This window comes from Anomaloglossus baeobatrachus, chromosome 3, assembly GCF_048569485.1.
Source record: "Anomaloglossus baeobatrachus isolate aAnoBae1 chromosome 3, aAnoBae1.hap1, whole genome shotgun sequence".
Taxonomy (NCBI): Eukaryota; Metazoa; Chordata; class Amphibia; order Anura; family Aromobatidae; genus Anomaloglossus; species Anomaloglossus baeobatrachus.
The window spans coordinates 407,002,273-407,021,850 of record NC_134355.1 but is presented as its reverse complement, the minus strand read 5'-3'; the positions used below and the strand labels follow the sequence as shown (position 1 = coordinate 407,021,850).

Here is a 19,578-nt window from a genome sequence, read left to right as displayed (position 1 = left end):
TTTTGGAAAGGCTGAAATAAATTGCGGCACTATGTTGCATTTTTAGGGCCACTAAGGTTCCTATACAGCAGAAACCACACACAGGTGACCCCATTTTGGAAATTAGACACTTAAAGGATTTTACTCAAGGGTAAAGTGAGCATTTTGAACGTAGAGGTACTTTATATAATTTGATAACATTAGGTTGTTGAAAATGTTCTTTTTTTTCCCCACAAAAAAAATTTTGTTTTAGCACCAAATTTCTCACTTTTACAAGAGGCAACAACAAAAAGTAGACTCCACAGTTTGTTACCCAATTTCTTATGAGCGTGATGATATCCCATTTGTAGTCAAAAAGTTCTGTTTGTACAAATGGCAAGTCTAAGATTGAAAGGAGCAATATTTGAATTTTGGAAAAGCTGAAATAAATTGTGGAACCATGTTGCATTTTCAGGGCCATAAAGGTACCTAAACAGCAAAAACCCCTCACAAGTTACCCCATTTGGGAAACTAGATCCCTCAAGGATTTTAGATAGATAAATAGATAGATATGTGATATAGGTCAAATACATGTATAATGTCCTACCTCGATACATATTCTAAGCTAGGCACCCTTTATTACCTTTTATGTGGCCGTAAAGGGTGCCTACCTTGCATTCAGCCAAAAAATATATACAAAAAAATGATGTGAAGTCCTCTCTATTTTTCATAGCTAACTAGGGTAAAGCAGACAGCTGCAGCCTGCAGCCTGCAGCTGGCAGCTTTACTTCGGCTGGTAATCCAAAATGAAGGTCATCTCATGCTACTTTTTTAAATTATTTACTTATAAATAAATAATTATAAAAAAAGTGGGGTCTCCCCAAACTGGATATGTAGCCAACGTAAAGCAGACAGATGCTGGTTGGTAAGGTTTGAAAGGGCCATGGTTATTGGCCATCCCCAGGCTTAAAATAGCAGATTGCAGCTGCCCCAGAAGTAGCGCATCTATTGGATATGCCAATCTTGGCGCTTCACCCCAGCTCTTCCTGCTGCCCTAATCTTGTGGCAAATAGGGTAATAGTATTTGGGGTTGATGCTAGCTATGTAATGTCAGCCGGCATCAAGCCCATGAGTTAGTAATGTTGAAGCGTCTATCAAATACCTAACATTAATAACCCACTCAGTAATAAAGAAAGCGACAAAATATATTTTATTATAAAAAATCATTGCCCAGCACCTTCCCAGTTTCACTAGTTTATTGCAAAATTACAAAGGAAAAAAATAAAAAAGAAACCCCTCTCCCCCCCAAAAAAAATTCCAGCTCCACTGTAATCTATATTGGAGGGTCCACAATGACTCAGTCTTCCAGCATATGGGGGCATATTCAGAGAATGTATCATGCATGTGCTGGAAGTGCAGGCACTCAATGAGGAGTGTGCGTACAATGATCTCAGTAAAGTTAATGCAGGTTACACTTGGCAGGTCACAAAGAGCGCAAGAGGGAATTGTGGTAACCTCTCTGTCACTTCAGTGATGTCAGCGCAGTTTCACTCTTAGAAGAGAGCTGAGTGAGAGCCGGCTCTATGAACATGTGCCCGTTATTTTTATTGAAGAAGATGAGAAGAAGAGGCTGCAGGAGATTCAGTCTGTTTTGGGGGTACCGAGAGAGGGACCTAAGAGGATCGGGGGACCTAGGAAAACTTAAGGGACCATTTCTCTCCCATCTGACCTTGCATCATTTTATTGAAGACACCGCGGAGAAGACTATGAGTAGACTATGAGCAACAGGGGTGTGCGTGTGCACATGTAAAAAAAAAATTATGTGCATGTGCCTATGCCTATCATAGTCTTCTTCACAGTGTCTTCAATAAAATGAAAGTGCCTCTGGGGGCATGTTGTAACATCATGCACACAGTTTTGTCAGTAGCCTTCTTCCCACCAGAAGCCATGGCACTAATTGAAGCAGGCCAAAGAAAATGTGCACGATGGAGTAAGTGAATAAGAACTTTTGAGGATAGGTTTGTACTTAGAAATCAAGGGGCCCCATAGCAGAAGTCCTAAATGTGTCCCCCCTCCCCTAATAAAAACATATAAAATTTTTGACGTTGCCAAAGATAGAGCAACAGAAGGGTGTATGTCCCAATTTTTAGAGACAGGTGGAGAGATGTGTATTTTGGTGCTTGCAAAGTAATTTTGTTTCTATTGAACTCCCTTAGTATACTTATTCACAAAAATATTTCTTAATGGACCCCATGAATGCCAGAAAAATTCTCCAATCACAGTATAATACCCTCACAATTAATTGATCCACAGTATCATTCACTGGTCTGTGCAGTTTGAGTACTGAGGCTGCACACTACAGGTGCTATGTAGTGACATTAGTCACTTCATCATTAGTGCATGGAGCCTTCAGCTTTATGATCCACTATTCTATTCAGTAGTATTTGCATTGTGAGGATTTGGATGCTGCTGAAATTGTGACCACAGGGAGAGGATGCCCGGTATTGAGTGGAGAAGGGCCCCCTCCAACTCACAGGCCCAATAGTGGTCAGGTCAGCTGTCTCTATGGATGATAAGCCCCAGCACACAGTCCTGCAGACAGTATAATCACTGCCCAGACAGTAAAATGGCTCCAAAATAGCCCTCTGCACAGTATGATTATTCCCACACAGTATGATCATCCCCACATAGCCCTCCACACAGTACCATGGCCCCCACACTCTACATAGTTTGATCACTCTCACATAGCCTTTCACACAGTAAAGCAGCCTCCACACCGTACTCCGTTCCTGAAAACATACAATATGATGGCCACTAAAGCATCACATGCATTTGAATCCTCTTCACAGACCTTCACTACATTGGATTGCCCCACACTATATCCCCAACACGTATTCATTGATGAAATCAGAATAAAAAAAGATTCATTTCCTCTATGGGAGGAAACACAAGGAGCCAGGTGGCAGTGGAAAAAGAGATAGAAGAAGACTGATGGGATGAGAGAAAATGAGCTAGGCATCAGTGCAAAAAGAGGTGGCAGCAGAAGATCAATGGGAGAAGAGATAGGGAGTCAGGCGGCAGTGGAAAAAGTGGTGGACAGCAGAAAACCTATGGGGAAAGAGATGGGTAGCAAGGCAGTGGTAGAAAGAGAGGTGGGCAGCAGAAAACCAATGAGGGGAAAGACTGGGAGGTGTGGGCTGTGTATAAAACATATGATCCATGAAAGAAGAGAGTGAGAGCTGTATTGGTAAAGCAACCATTGGATGTTTTATCTTCTGAATTGCTGCATATGTAAAAGAGAGCAGTTAGGGTGAGTTTGTCCCACGTGCCTGCACTAAGAATAGGCTGTCATCTCAGTCACAACCTATGCTGAGCGCAGGCATGCAAGGCAAACTCTCTGTTACGGGGGGCTGTCTAATAATAAAACCCAAAAAAATATCAGACAGTCAGGGTCCACCGTGCAAAGACTCTGCTGCAGACTATGGCAGAGGATAAGGGGTATATAAGTGTGCCACTGTAAATAGTAATAGCACAAGTGCAGAGTGCAATACCTCTGTTAAACTCACAGAGGAATATAATTAGGAAATAAAGCAATTCCTCCCTTGCTTGGAGGGTGTGTGGTATGGTCTCTGTTAATGGTCACAGAGACAAAAGCAGTGAGTGTGAAATGGCACCTACCTAGGTCCGTTCCTCTAGCGGTGCCAGGAGACGGACAGCAGCGTAAGCCGCACAAAGCTCCTACCTGCGTTCGCTCCACTAGTGTGCGAGGACACGAACCACTAGATATGGCACCTGCCTAGGTCCGCTCCACTAGTCGTGCAAAAGAGACGGACAGCAGCATAAGCCGCACAAAGCTCCTACCTATGTTCGCTCCCCTAGAGTGCGAGGATACAAACAACTGTCAGACGCAGTATAAGGAACGTTACCCTAGCGGCAACGTCCACCTACGAGTAGAATCACAAGGCCCAGCCGGACCATGTGCCTCAGGCACCTGCCTATGTCCGCTCCACTAAGATGTAAGGATACGGACCGCAGCCGAAGCTGTAAGGTATAAGAACGCTACCCTGCCGGTAGCGCTCACCTAGCATAGACAGAGAGATGCCTAGAGGGACGTGCACAGAGCGTCTACTCTCATGCATGAACCAAGAGGACTGAGCGCCGGGCGGCGTGCATCAGGGTCTTATATAGACTCTGTGCCTCATCCAAGATGGAGGACACCAGAGCCAATCCGCTGCTAGAACGATAGCAATGACGTCACGCTGGCCTATTATCGAGCAAAGCGTCACAAGCACATGACCAGCGACCAATCGCCATAGAAGGTGTCAGAGACATGTGACCACGTGTCACAAGCACATGACCAGCGACCAATCAGCTTAGAAGGTGTCAGAGACATGTGACCTCATGTCAGCGATGATGTCACCTGCACATGTGCAATGGCTCCAAGATAGGACTTAGGGGCACTTTGCACACTGCGACATCGCAGGTGCGATGTCGGTGGGGTCAAATTGAAAATGACGCACTTCCGGCATCGCATGCGACATCGCAGTGTGTAAAGGCTGGATGATACGATTAACGAGCGCAAAAGCGTCGTAATCGTATCATCGGTGCAGCGTCGGCGTAATCCATGATTATGCTGACGCAATGGTCCGATGTTGTTCCTCGCTCCTGCGGCATCACACATCGCTGTGTGTGAAGTCGCAGGAGCGAGGAACGTCTCCTACCGGCCTCACTGCGGCTTCCGTAGGATATGCGGAAGGAAGGAGGTGGGCAGGATGTTTACATCCTGCTCATCTCCGCCCCTCCTCTCTGATTGGCTGCCTGCCGTGTGACGTCGCAGTGACGCCGCACGACCCGCCCCCTTAACAAGGAGGCGGGTCGCCGGCCACATGGACGTCGCATGGCAGGTGAGTGTGTGTGTGAAGCTGGCGTAGCGATAACTTTCGCTACGCCAGCTATCACCACATATCGCTGCTGCGACGGGGGCGGGCACTATCGCACTCGGCATCGCAGCATCGGGCTGCGATGTCGTAGTGTGCAAAGCCCGCCTAAGTCTCCAGCGCTTGCACATGTGCAGTAGCAAGAAATCCGAACATAGTCTCCAGTGCTCGCACATGTGCAGTAGCAAGAAATCCGAACATAGTCTCCAGTGCCACAGCAACCGTAACACTCTCCCTAACTGCTCCATTTGACATAGTCAATGATTCAGAAGATAAAGCAGCCAGTGATTGCTTTATTAATGCAGCAACTCAATTCTAGAAGAGAGAGTAAAATTATTTACTACAGAAACCACCACAAACTTCACTTTACCTACAATAACACTTTTTCACAGTAGGAGATTTTTATTAAAATTATCTGCTTTAGTGTAGGGGAAAGAGGCATCTGCCCTGGTGGTCAGGTGGAGCCGGATGTGTGTAATCACCTCAGAAGCTCCAGCTGATAGTCAGGCAGAAAAGATCTGACTGGGCTGGCTACCGGAGGAATCTCCAGTAATGCCAGGCCTGGATTCAGGTACCTGCATTGCACTCCGGAGTGCTCACCTGAGCTCCAAAGTGTAGCCTAGACTGCACCGCGAGCGCCGAGTGATTGATTCCCCGGCGATTGTGGGTCAGTTCATGTCAGCTGCAGACAGACCTGGGTGATCTCTGGAGTTCAGGTGAGAGCACTGGAGATTAGACCGGCCTGTCTGCAGCTGTCATGAACTGAACTGCAATCGCCGGGGAATCAATCATTTGGCGCTCGCGGTACAGTCTAGACTGCACTCCGGAGCTCAGGTGGGAGTGCAATGCAGGTACCTGAATCCAGGCCTGGCATTACTGGAGATTCCTCCGGTAGCCAGTCTGACGCTGGTCCAAGTCTACAGGACAACTGAAGCAGGAGCTTGCTTCATAGTGGGAGTGAATTACTCCACTTGTAGGAGACAGGATAGACATAGCAGACAGCAATATTAGTACTAGGGGGAGCTAAGCCAAATATCTAAGAATCATAGCTTTTGAGTAGAGTGTAATCGTTAATACATTTAAGTTTAAAACTCTTTTATCTCTAACATATCTGCAGCATTAAATAAATGTTGGCACAACCCCTTTAAATATTTTAAATAATGGTTTGCCTATTACAATATTTAATTCCTGCAGAAATTGTGGGTGTATGCCAGCCAGTTGCCATTTCAAGTCATTATTAAAAGTGGTCGAAAACTTTAATCAAAGACACAAACTTTTGAATCAAAGGCACAAGATATGACTACTGCCAAAATTCAGTGGATGACCAGAGTAGAAAGAAAAAGTCAAACAAAAGCAACAACAGAACCATGATGTCCACAAGGTGCTACAAGATCATCCCTAAAACCCTTATCAAACCACAGGAGACAAATGACATGGCAGTCCAGCACAATGTACACTTGTTTTCCTCATCGATATCTTCCATCCCATTCATCCAGCTTCACACAGCAGGAAATTATCCTATATTTTTGGATTATAAAGAACAAAAAAAATGTAACTTCCAATTTACAAAAAGTGAATTAATGTGTGACAGTAGAAGGGTTCTCATATTTGACAGAATAATATTAATTCTTGTTACATTAAACTGGTGAACACAACAGAAACATTATACTTGGTGAAGCTAGGGAGAACAATTAGTTGAGACAAGTGTATAATGTGCTTTTCTGTGTCATCATTGTCCCTGCTGTGTCCTAAATGACTGGTTAGTAACACTGATGTGTCTTGGTGATATCATCACTCTTGTATACAACTGATCTATTATTTTCTGTTTATGTGCTAAAAGCAATCCAATTATTGCAGTCCATTAAAAGACTGTTCACACTGGCTTTATGGGTTGAATATATAATGAACTCTATATAATTTTGTCTTTTGTGGATTTTGTTGTTTTGACAATAATAGTGGTGAATGCTGTGATACTTTTGCTGGAAAAAGAAAAACCCCCAATAGAAAGCCATAATGCAGATGTAAACAGAGCCTGATCTATTCTTCATCCTATTACTTTTTTGCATCACTGTTATTAGAGCTGCAATAAAAAAAAATGAAAACAATTCTATAAAATGACAATATGCGATTTTATGTAATCCATCAGACTAACTTTACAGTATTTACATACCACTTTTACTTCATTTGCATTAAAATATGTATATCTTTTTAGTTTGTGTTGCAGTTTGGAAGAATCATCATATGAGGACTGTCACCAACTATTTTATAGTCAACTTGTCACTTGCAGATGTGCTTGTTACTCTCACTTGTCTTCCAGCAACATTGGTGGTTGATATAACCGAAACTTGGTTCTTTGGAAAAACTCTTTGCAAAGTAATTCCTTACTTACAGGTACAGTTTTCTTGTTTTCCTACTATTACATTTTTTACCACAATCTCCAACTCAAACATAATAATACTTAAAATGTATTAGAATGTACTTGATGCCCATGTTCAAGGACATTAAGAACACCAACACTCATCACTATGATCAAGTGATCTGTCACAGACTTTCCTTGGTTGCAAGTTTTGGTGATTGGTTCTGAGTCTGAGTCTCACTTTGTTTTGTGGGACTCGGCTTATTAAATGGATTACTTTTCCTTTTGGGGAATAGAGGGTTAATAGAGGGTTAATGCCAGATTTCCTTCCAGAAGCACCTGACTCCTGGTCAGGTGTTTCCAGTTCAGACCACACCCAGTTCCTATATATACTCTCAATGTCCACCAGTGGGTGCCAGTTATTTCCTATCATTTGGAAGCTGAGCCAAGAGGTGGAAGGAGCTGTTGTTTCTCTCTGTCAGTTGTGCTTTGGCTGCTGCACTGATTTTTTGCTGCAGCATTTTCAGGTGAGTTTGTTTAGGTTTGGAAGTTACCCAGTAGACCGTTTATTCCCCACTTTTATGTTGTTTCCCTCATGCATCTTTAGTGTCTTTATTGTGTTGGTTGCTGTGTGCAAAAGTTATCATAGTTGTTACCCTTGTTTGTCTATTTTTGCTGGTGGGGTGTAGTCTCCTGCTTGTGCACATTTCCCCCAGGTGGTGGGTTGTGAAGGGGGTTCATAACATCAGGGACAAGGACAGGAGATAGGGCCTAGGTTGGATGCCTGGAACTCCCTGCCATTAAGGGTACCTCCGGGTGTTAGGGCGAGCTCAGGGGTCTCAGTCTTAGGGCCAGTATGGGCTACCCTGGGTTCACCTAAGACACTCGTGACATGATCTTGGTATACTAGTTATAATACTTTTTTTTCCAGATTTGGTTTTATTATACTAATAAATGGAAAAGTTCAATAATTAAAAAATGTATTGTATAATATAGCATGATTATAGAATATAATATTATGAAAGTCATAAGTATTACATTAGCCTGTTTGTTACCTGGCACTTACTAGCAATGTTGTGCCCTCACATACTTTAAAGTGTGAAGAAAAAAGTATAAAAGTAGGAACTAACAAATACATTTATGGTCAACATTATTGACACCTTTGATTGTTTATCAGAAAAATAAATCAATGGAGAGAATTTATTAAGACTGGCATTCTTTATATCTGTCAATAAAAATGATATTGGAGCAAAATGTGTGTGATTAATTATGAAGCATGTGCCTCTAGTACAAGTGCAATAGTTGCTGTGTTTGAGCGGTAAAATCAAACTTAAGTTAGCCATAGAGTTGCACTATAATTTCTGTGACTTTCTCGTGTAACGTTAAGCAAGTGTGTAGGACAATGTGTTAAGATTCCTTGGGAAGATCTCTTCGTTGGCCAAGTGGTCTCTATATGGAGGCTGGAATAGAGCAATGGAGGCTGAAATTGATACCTACTGTCTTTAGCAAGTCCTACTTTTATCTTCTAAATAGTAATAATCAGAGAATGGTCTGGCACCATTTGGGCAAAGAAGGACTCCTTCACAAGGAAATTACATACCTGTCCGACTCATGAGATTATTGTGTACAATGGCATAAAGTATGGTAGACAGATCCCTTAAGTTTTGACTCCAAATACACTTACAGTTCAGCGTTAAATTAGTTTAGTCATGGAACCAGTGTTATGGCTTTTTCTATAAAGTGTTGCATGAGCCATTTTTCAACATGACAAAATCAAGGTGTATGTTACTTCTGCTACTGTAAGCATCCTGAGTGACCTCAAAGTGCTACCATGGCCTGCAGCATCTTCGGACTTTTATCCCATCACTAGTGATGAGCGAGTACTAAAAAGCTCGGGTGCTCGAGGCTCAGGCCGAGCATCCCAAGATACTCGTGTACTCGGCCCGAGCACCGAGCCCAATGTTATCCTATGGGAGACCCGAGTATTTTTGGGAAATGACCCCCGGCAGCATGTAGAAACCCTAAAAATGGCACAAGTCTCAGAAGAGTGCTCAAATGACATGGCAACAGCATGGGGAAGACCCCTTGAAGCATTTATCACTCAAAAGTCACAGCTGTGAACAATTTTGTCCGCGTTTTACGCCATTTTTACGGACTCACCAGAAAACCTTCAAAAATGACACCAAAATGAATTTTCATGGCGGAAATGTTAAGGGCACATACCCAATAGTGAGATAGAGCTAATGTATGTTACTTTTTGAGATTAATACATGAAAGATTTTACGTAAAACATTGTGTGGCACTCCGATGTCCCTGAGAAGAGACGTACATAAAGGCCTCCGAGTCTAATGTGCCCATTTTGAGGAAGTGAGTCTTTGTAGTATTTTCCTTTGCCAGGGCAGTCCAAAATTGTGAGGTTCACCAATGCCCCTGCATACAGACGTGCATGAGGGCCTGTAAACCTGAAGTGCCCATTGTAAGGAAGTGGGTCTATTGTAGTATAGCCCTTAGGCAGGGCAGCCAAAAATTGGGAGGCTCCACTTTGTCCCTTGATAGAGACGTGCATGAGGGCCTCAAAACATTAAGTGTCCATTGTCAGGAAGTGGGTGTATTATAGTATAGCCCTTAGGCAGGGCAGCCAAAAATTGGGAGGCTCCACGTTGTCCCTGGATAGAGACGTGCATGAGGGCCTCAAAACATTAAGTGTCCATTGTCAGGAAGTGGGTGTATTATAGTATAGCCCTTAGGCAGGGCAGCCAAAAATTGGGAGGCTCCACGTTGTCCCTGGATGTCAGCGGAGAGCATGAGGGCCTCAAAACATTGTTCCCATTGCAAAGGAGCGGGTCTCCTGTCGTTGTAATGTCCATTCTGCAAAGAATGGGCGAAAAAATTTACCACTGGGGGTATACCTGAAACAAAGGCCTAACTATTGTAACGGTCATCATGGTAGCGCATGAGGAGAAGGAGCAGTCCAGCGATTATCCAAAGTCCAGAAGTGTGTACCCATGGGTGAGTGGAGGTACATGGCAAATTCCCATTACAAACTTTAAATTCCGCTCTCATTTGCTGGTGGTGTGGTGAAGTCTGGCCCAATCCAACCCTTGTTCATCTTGATCACAGTCAGCCTGTCAGCATTTTCAGTTGACAGGCGGGTGCGTTTATCTGTAATGATTCCACCTGCGGCACTAAAAACACGCTCTGACAAAACACTAGCGGCAGGGCAGGCCAGGACTTCCAAGGCGTAGAGAGCCAATTCATGCCACGTGTCCACCTTGGATACCCAATAATTGTAAGGCACAGAGGAATGTCGGAGTACAGTTGTTCGATCTGCAAGGTACTCCTTGAGCATCTGGGCAAACTTAGGATTTCTTGTGGCACTACCCCGCACCTCAGGGGCTGTGGTACGTGAGGGGCTGAGAAAACTGTCCCACATCTTAAAGACTGTTCCCCTACCTCTGGCGGATTGGACTTGTGCCTCTCTCGGCTGTACGCCTTGGTTGTCCACTGATTCCTGACCTATGCCGCTAGCGTTTTGTGAGGGGAATGCTTTGCCTACTTCCGTGACTATGGCCTTCCGGAACTGTTGCATTTTGGTTGACCTCTCCGCCTCGGGAATAAGAGACATAATGTGCTCCTTGTAGCGTGGGTCTAACAGTGTTACCAACCAGTAATGATTGTCGGCCAAGATGTTCTTAACGCGAGGGTCACGAGACAGGCAGCTTACCATAAAGTCAGCCATGTGCGCCAGACTCTTAACAGCCAGGACTTCAGTAGCCTGACCAACATGATGACTGAACATGCTGTCCTCCTCCTCCTCCTCATCTACCCTGTCCTCTGGCCAGCCATGCTGAACCGAGGATATGACTGGTGTGCATGTCATATCCTCAATTTGGCCGGAGAGTTGCTCCATGTCTTCATCCTCCTCCTCGTCATAGTCCTCCACTGCACGTTGTGATGAGACGAGGCTGGGCTGTGTGTTATCACCCACACCCACTACTGTTTCTTGCTGCAACTCATCGCGCTCCGCCTGCAATGCATCATGTTTGTTTTTGAGCAGAGACCGTTTAGAAGGCAGAGTAGCGGTATGGTGACGCTAATAATGGCGTCATCACCACTCACCATCTTGGTGGAGTCCTCAAAGTTTTGGAGGATGGTACATAGGTCAGACATCCATCTCCACTCCTCAGGTGTTATGTGTGGAGTTTGACCCATTTCCTGACGGCTTAGGTGATGCAGGTACTCAACAACTGCCCTCTTCTGCTCACATATCCTGACCAACATGTGCAGAGTTGAATTCCAACGCGTGGGGACATCACACACCAGTCTGTGAGCCGGAAGATGCAAACGGCGCTGAAAGCCGGCAAGGCCGGCTGAAGCAGTAGGTGACTTTTGAAAATGTGCAGACAGGCGGCGAACTTTTACCAGCAGATCAGACAGCTCTGGGTATGACTTTAGAAACCGCTGAACCACGAGGTTGAGCACATGGGCCACGCATGGAACATGTGTCAGCTGGCCTCGCCTCAAAGCCGCCACCAGGTTCCGGCCATTGTCACACACGACCTTTCCTGGCTTTAGGTTCAGAGGTGTGAGCCAGTGATCTGCCTGCTGTTTCAGAGCTGTCCACACCTCTTCTGCATTGTGGGGTTTGTCACCTATGCAGATTAGCTTCAGCACAGCCTGTTGCCGCTTCGCCGAGGCAGTGCTGCAGTGCTTCCAGCTTGGGACTGGTGTGGAGGGTAAAGTGGATGAGGATGCGCAGGAGGAGGAGGAGGCTGAAGAGCATGAAATTCCGGAGCTGTAGAGTGTGGGTGAAACCCTGACTGAGGTAGGGCCTGCAAACCTTGGTGTGGGAAGGACGTGTTCCGTCCCTCGCTCAGACTGGGTCCCAGCTTCCACAATATTAACCCAGTGTGCCGTCAACGAGATGTAGCGGCCTTGCCCACAAGCACTTGTCCACGTGTCTGTGGTTAGGTGGACTTTGGGTGAAACAGCGTTGTTCAGGGCACATGTGATGTTTTGTGACACGTGGTTATGCAACGCGGGGACGGCACACCGGGAGAAATAGTGGCGGCTGGGGACCGAGTAACGTGGGACAGCTGCCGCCATCAGGTCGCGGAATGCTTCTGTCTCCACCAGCCTAAAAGGCAACATTTCCAGCGCAAGCAGTCGCGAAATGTTAGCATTTAGAACTGTGGCATGTGGGGCGTTGGCAGTGTATTTGCGCCTGCGTTCAAAGGTTTGCTGAATGGATAACTGAACGCTGCGCTGGGACAAGGACGTGCTTGATGATGGTGTTATTTCTGCGTAGGCAACTGCAGGTGCAGAACCGGAGGAGGCTTGTTCGCAGGCAGCATGGTCAGGGGATTGGCTCGCATGCACAACCAGCGAAGACGTAGCAGTGACATCAGCAAGCACTGCTCCTCGACTCTGTTGTACTTCCCACAAAGTCGGGTGCTTGGCTGACATGTGCCTGATCATGCTGGTGGTGGTCAGGCTGCTAGTTTTGGTACCCCTGCTGATGCTGGCACGGCAGGTGTTGCAAATGGCCTTTTTAGAATCATCTGGAGCCAACTTAAAAAACTGCCAGACTCGGGAAGACCTAACATTTGTACAGGCACCTTGTGTCGTGTTGTTGTTCCGGGTAACGGTTGCCTGACTTCTGCCTGGAGCCACCACCCTGCTTCTTACTGCCTGTTGGGATGCTACGCCTCCCTCCCCCTGTGCACTGCTGTCCTCGCTCTGCATATCCTCCTGCCAGGTTGGGTCAGTTACTGGATCATCCACCACGTCGTCTTCCTCTTCCGCACCCTGCTCCTCCTCCTGACTTCCTGACAATTGTGTCTCATCATCGTCCACCCCTTGTTGAGACACGTTGCCAACTTCGTGAGAACGTGGCTGTTCAAATATTTGGGCATCTGTACATACGATCTCCTCATGACCCACTTCAACATGAGCTGGCGAGAGGCCAGAATGTGCGAATGGAAACGTGAACAGCTCTTCCGAGTGTCCAAGTGTGGGATCAGTAATGTCCGAGGACGTGTACTCAGCCTTGTGGTAGGAAGGAGGATCAGGTTCTGAAATGTGCGGTGCAGTATCATGGCTACTGACACTTGACCGTGTGGAAGACAGAGTGTTTGTGGTGGTGCCAATCTCACTGGAAGCATTATCCGCTATCCAACTAACAACCTGTTGACACTGGTCTTGGTTCAAGAGCGGTGTACTGCTGCGGTCCCCAAGAATTTGGGACAGGACGTGCGAGCGACTAGATGTGGCCCTTTGTTGTGGCGAAATTAGAGCTTGCCCACGACCTCGGCCTCTGCCTGCACCACCATCACGTCCACTTCCTTTTTCCTTGCCAACGCCCTTGCGCATTTTGCAATGCTGTGCTGACGTGTATTCACTAGACTTGTGCGTTATATCCAAGTTTGTGCAAATCGTGCACCTGTACGCTGCCACCGACAGGCACACACGTGCGGTTTTTAAATGCAAGCACGGACGCACTAAGAACCTAACAGGTTTTTGGGAGCGACAATTACTGAGACGTCTGACACTATCAGCCACTGCTGACTGACGTGTATTATACACTACACTTGTGCGTTATATAATAGATAGTTTGTGAAAAACACACACAAGTGAACCTGTACGCTGCCACCGACAGGCACACACGTGCGGTTTTTAAATGCAAGCACGGACGCACTAAGAACCTAACAGGTTTTTAAGAGCGACAATTACTGAGAAGTCTGACACTATCAGCCACTGCTGACTGACGTGTATTATACACTACACTTGTGCGTTATATAATAGTTTGTGAAAAACGCACACAAGTGCACCTGTACGCTGCCACTGACAGGCACACACGTGCGGTTTTTAAATGCAAGCACGGACGCACTAAGAACCTAACAGGTTTTTAGGAGCGACAATTACTGAGAAGTCTGACACTATCTGGACTGTTTTAGACTGTGTACACCAGCCCCAGATATGATGAAGGCTGGTATACGGTCACCACTAGGAATGGCTATATACCCTGCCTGCCTGCCTGCCTGCCTGTATACTGCTACAATAGTCCTGACAAGGACTCTTCTGGTCACTAGCCTGTATTCCGACCTGGCTATACCCTGCCTGTATATAGCAACAATAGTCCTGAGAAGGACTCTGCTACTGTACTCCGACCTGGCTATTCCCTGCCTGCCTGTATACAACTTATTATATGTCCTTAGAAGGACTTCTGGTCACACTGTTTGCAGCCCTGCTACGGAAATAACTATAAAGGGCCGCAAACCTTTCCCTGAAGCAGCAACCCTCTCCCTGCACTGACTGTCTGGATGGCTGTGAGCAGAGCATTGCGCGCCCGCCGGTATAAAGGCTCGGTCACGCTGTGCGGGCCGGCCAATCACTGCAATTCCACAACTAACAGGGCTGTGGCATTGCAGTGGTCTGCCAGCCAATCCCTGCATGAGGGCTGGCTCTCAAAAGAGCGCCAACATGCAGGGATGAAGACCACGAGTACAGCACGAGTATCGTGAGATTACTCGGTCCCCGCCGAGTAGCCCGAGTACAGTGATACTCGTGCGAGTACCGAGTAGTAACAAGCATACTCGCTCATCACTACCCATCACGCATACCTGAGATGAAATTTGTCAGCAATTGTAAGGGGAGTTGCCAGCAATGGATCTTGTCTGATCAAGTGCATTCAGCTGTGTAGAATATTCCTCAGACACCCACTAATACCTCACTGATAGCAGCCAAGGCATGTATGTGTGTGTATTTTTGTGCATGCTGCTCATAATTGATACTAAAATAGTCAAGATGTTTTTAAATTTTTGTTTCCTTTTTTTATCAATTATTTGTCAGTAACAGGTCTATTGATCCTGTAACTTCCATGATTTAGTGATTTTTTTTTACTTCTTGGTGCAGCACTTTGAATGTTAAAGATTGTAATTTTCTAGTTTTAAGGTTGAAAAAATATACTAGTCTATCGAGTTCAATGTTTAATATAACATTTTGATTCAGAATAATTAAAAAATCCTATGAGGTAGTTGCTATTTACCTTCTCCCTCCCCAACACTAGGGAGAAAAACTCCTTCCTAAGTCCAAAAATGGCAATCAGACTGGTTCCTTAGATCAGAGTCCCATCTCCACCACCTAATACTCATACCCTTTATTTTTTTTCAAGAAAGGCATTCAGGCCATCCTTGAACTTGTTTAATGAATTAAGCATTACAATATCATATGCAGAGACATATTCAGAGGGGAGCAGCAGGGCATTTCACCCGGGTGCAGATGGCAGCTGGGCGCCATTGGGTCCCCTGATGTGGCAGTCTTGGCTGTCTCCCCGGTGGCTACAATTTGCTGCTGCCTTGACTAGGATTCGGACGTTCTCTAAGCTAGGTTGAAAGTTTAGCATTCCAGCTCACAGCAATCAATTATGTTTGTGCCTTTCAGATGAGAGTACAATTGAAGCCCTAACCACTGGCATACACAGTATAGTGAGCGAAGGCGGGGGGGAATTTGAGGGGAAAGTATGAAGAGTGAGGGACGATGTATGATGAAACAGTATGAGAGAGAGGGATGGGTGCAGATGTAGTCTGGGTTATGAAGGGGCATGTATATACAGTAAACAGTATGAAAGGGGAGATGTACAGTATGCATACCCAATATGGGGAGCAAGAGGGATGGAATGGGTGCTGGCAAAGTATGTCTGATCGCCGCTGGTGGTGATAAGGCAGTGAGTGCGAGTGCACCTATTGGACCATATGGAAGACCCCAGCTTACCCTTTAGTGGGAGAGGCTTAACTAAGGGCTTGCCACAAGGCAAGGCAGACACCAGGTACCACTTTCAGGTCAGTGACCTGGACTGTGGCAGCTGACTCCTAAAACAGGAGATTAACTCAGGTATGGACACAGGTGCAGGCAGGTACAGTCAGAATTTATAAGGCAGACACAGAAATAGGTAATGGGACAGGAGAACGGTACCTGACAGCTAGCTAACAGACTGTAGACTAAATAACAAAAGGTATGATGGAGGCACATCCTCTAGTGGGAAGGTGCTTTAAATACCTAGTGCCTCTCAGCAATAGGTTAAGAGGCATTTTAAGAAAATGACATGCCAGTGCTTTAAGAGGAGGGCAGGTGTGCACGTGAATACCCTAAGATACACGTCCTGGGAGGAGGAGGAAGCAGGAGCACATGTGGCTTGTTGTGGGTGAGCAGGGGAAGCTGCAGCAGAGTCATAGCTGTGAGTGAATTGTTGTCTCTCCTGGGGGGAGACTGGGAGGTTTAAGTACACAAGCGCTACAGTATGAGAAGTTGGGGGAGAAATTGGAGGAAAAGTATGAGGAGTGAAGAGAGATATATGATTAAGCAGTGTGAGAGGGGTCATAGATGCAGACAGAGTAGGGAAGCGAGGTAGCACATGTATAAGGAAATAGTATGGAGGATAAATGCGTACACAGTATGGGGAAGAAAGCAGATCAGTGAGGACACAGTATAGAGAGCTGGGGGATGCGTAAAGAGACATGCTATGGTGGTTGAGGAGGAAGGAAGAAATTTGAGGACACAATAATGAGAGAAAGCAATGGGTGCAAACACAGTATAGAGAGCAAGGAGGGACATCTGTGAAGAAACAGTATGAGGAGGTATGTATGAGTAATGAGAGAGGGCATGTATACACAACATGGAGCATGAGGGGGATGGGTGTGTACAAAGTATGGTCAGTGGGGGTATGACTGAAGAGCTAGTATGGAGAGGGAGGGGGTAAATATGTAAGGAAACAGTATAGTTTGCTTGGGGGCATGTGAGAGAAGACAGTATGAGGGAGGAGGAAAATATGTGCGGAGCCTTTTGAGGGGAATAGTGTGAGGAAACAGTATGGGGAGAGAGAAATTTGATGAAGAATAGAAACTGGGTAGTGTGTGTATGGGGTGGGTGATGTAAAGAGGGAATGGCATGGGAGGCAGTGTAAATTCGCAGCCTGGAGGGCACAGTATGCAGAGAATGAGTAGTGTAATAAGTGGGCACCGCATAGAGGCTGGGAGGCAGTATAGCAGAGACACAGTATGAGAGGACAGTGTGAAGAGGGGGCTCAGTATGGAAAGAGATTGCAGTGTGGAGGGAATGTACCATAAAATGGACAATGTGTGGGTCATATTTAGTGCAGGGAACACAGTGATAGATAATTATTAATTCAGGCACACAGTAGGGCAGATATTTTTATTCAAGAGCATTATAACCATTCAGCTGTTTTAAAGGGCATCATGTCTGGATGTACTACAAAAGACCAGAAAAGATGGAAGTCTGCAGAGACAAGCTGTGAATGTGAAAAGTCATCATGGTTTCTGGACAATATGAAGAAAAGAAAAAGAATTACTCAGATCAGAGACAACATCATCTATAAGGTACCTGGATGTAAACGATTATTTGTGATATTGAACAATTCTCATCAGTACTGTGATTCCTGTATGATCTGCAGTCTGAAAATGACTGATAACAACTGGCATCTATTTACCATTGCTAAGGACATCCTGGGAGTTGTAGGTTCATGACCTGACATAACAATTGATGTACTATGTACTGATGCTGGTTCTGGTGATGTATTTATGTATTTCTGGTGGTTCTGGGGATGTAGTTTGATAATGCTGGTGGTTCTGGTGATGGTGATGCATTCTTGTGCTATTATCACTGCCGATCCTGTACATATGTAGCAATCCGTAACTTTTTAAGATTATTTTATACATGGGTATGTTAATTTAGTATTCTGCTGTCTGAAATGGTAAGGGTTACTATGTTTTTATTTATGTTAGGAGCATAAAAGGGGTTGTCCAAGTTTCTGATGAAAGTCTCCAGTCACTCTATATGACTGCGGATTACTGAATTTCACAGCGTACCTACTGCATGCTATCAAGATATTCAAAAATAAAAAAGCTATAGCTCTCAGAATATAGCAAAGCAAAAACATTTTTTTTCTAAAATTGTTCTTATTGTGTAAAAGTAGCAAAACATAAAAAAGCAACAGAAATTTGTTATTGCTGTAATAATACTGACACAAAGAATAAAGCAATCTTGTTAATTTTACTACACGGTGAGTACCATAAAAAAAAAATCCCTAATTGCTGTTTAGGTTAATTCCGCCTCCCAAAACACAGAATAGAAATCAATCAAAAAAGGTTATGTGCCTCTATATGGTACCAATGAATCAACTCATGCCACAACAAAAATAAGCCCTTACATGACTCTGTCATCAGAAATATAGAATAATTATAGCTTTCAAAATATCTTGATGCAGAGAATTATTTTTGTTAAAAAAAATATTTTTTAGTTTGTGATAGTAGCCAAATATAAACATGCAATATAAATCTAGAATCGCTGTAGTCACACCGACTCGATGAATAAACCAACCTAATCAAATGCACTGCACGGTAAACAGCATAAAAAAAACCCAATTATTGACCTGCTGTTTATTTATTATTTATTCTTCCTCCCAAAGTTTGCAGTAAGGTATAATCTACATTTATCTGGTACTCTATGCTGAGCGCTTATACCGGGGTTTCCATGTAAAGCTCTGAAATACGTTATTCAGATGATGAACAGAGGCCAGACAGATTCCAGAGTAACTTTGTTCATTTTAGTGAATGGAACCATTGGGGGTGTCATCGGAATCCCATTATTTGGAGATTAAGATGGAAACCACAATGTAACTGCTTAGCGTAGAGCAAGGGATAAATGTGATCCAAACTTTTATGTAAAATGTGCCCAACAAAAGCTTCAACTCAGTCCACAAAAAAACTGTCTCCATTCAGGTCCATCATCTGTAAAAAGAAATAAAGGGGGGCCTCCAACATACTAGCACAATGTCTTTGGAAAAGTGCTATGACTCGCCCCAAAAAAGAACTTAAGCAAAATTTTTGCTCCCAATTAAAAAATGCCTCACTTCCTTCTCAGCCTCACAGTGTAAACCACTAAAACAGAGATAGCCATCCACATGTACATTTTTGTAGTGAGGAAGCCTGCTTAATTTATGGAGTGCATTCTCCAGAACCATGAGCTGGCACAAAATGTACTGGGCACTACAGTGGCAGATTTAAAATGATCACTCAATAACATCCAATGCTGCTTGTTCCTGAAAAATACTCATAACATGAGATGATATTTTTCTCTTCTGGCACTTAGTGGACTCCATATACAGAGCTCCTATCTATTGCACAAAAAACTGTGCACCAAGAGTCAAACAGCACTCATTCCCTCCTGAATTTCTCTGTAACTAAGCAATAAATACTGTACAGCCACATATGGGGTATTGCTGCATTCATCAGAAATTGTGAGACAAATTTT

The 19,578-nt window shown here is 44.8% G+C and overlaps 1 protein-coding gene across 1 annotated transcript in view; it reads left to right on the top strand.

Annotated features, from left to right (window-relative positions):
- Positions 1 to 19,578, top strand: part of HCRTR2 (hypocretin receptor 2) — a 213,912-nt gene that overhangs the window by 28,119 nt on the left and 166,215 nt on the right. Inside the window, exon 2 of the mRNA XM_075338451.1 lies at positions 7,108 to 7,286. Within this exon, the coding sequence (XP_075194566.1) occupies positions 7,108 to 7,286 (179 nt within the window). The remainder of the gene's footprint in view (positions 1 to 7,107; positions 7,287 to 19,578) is intronic.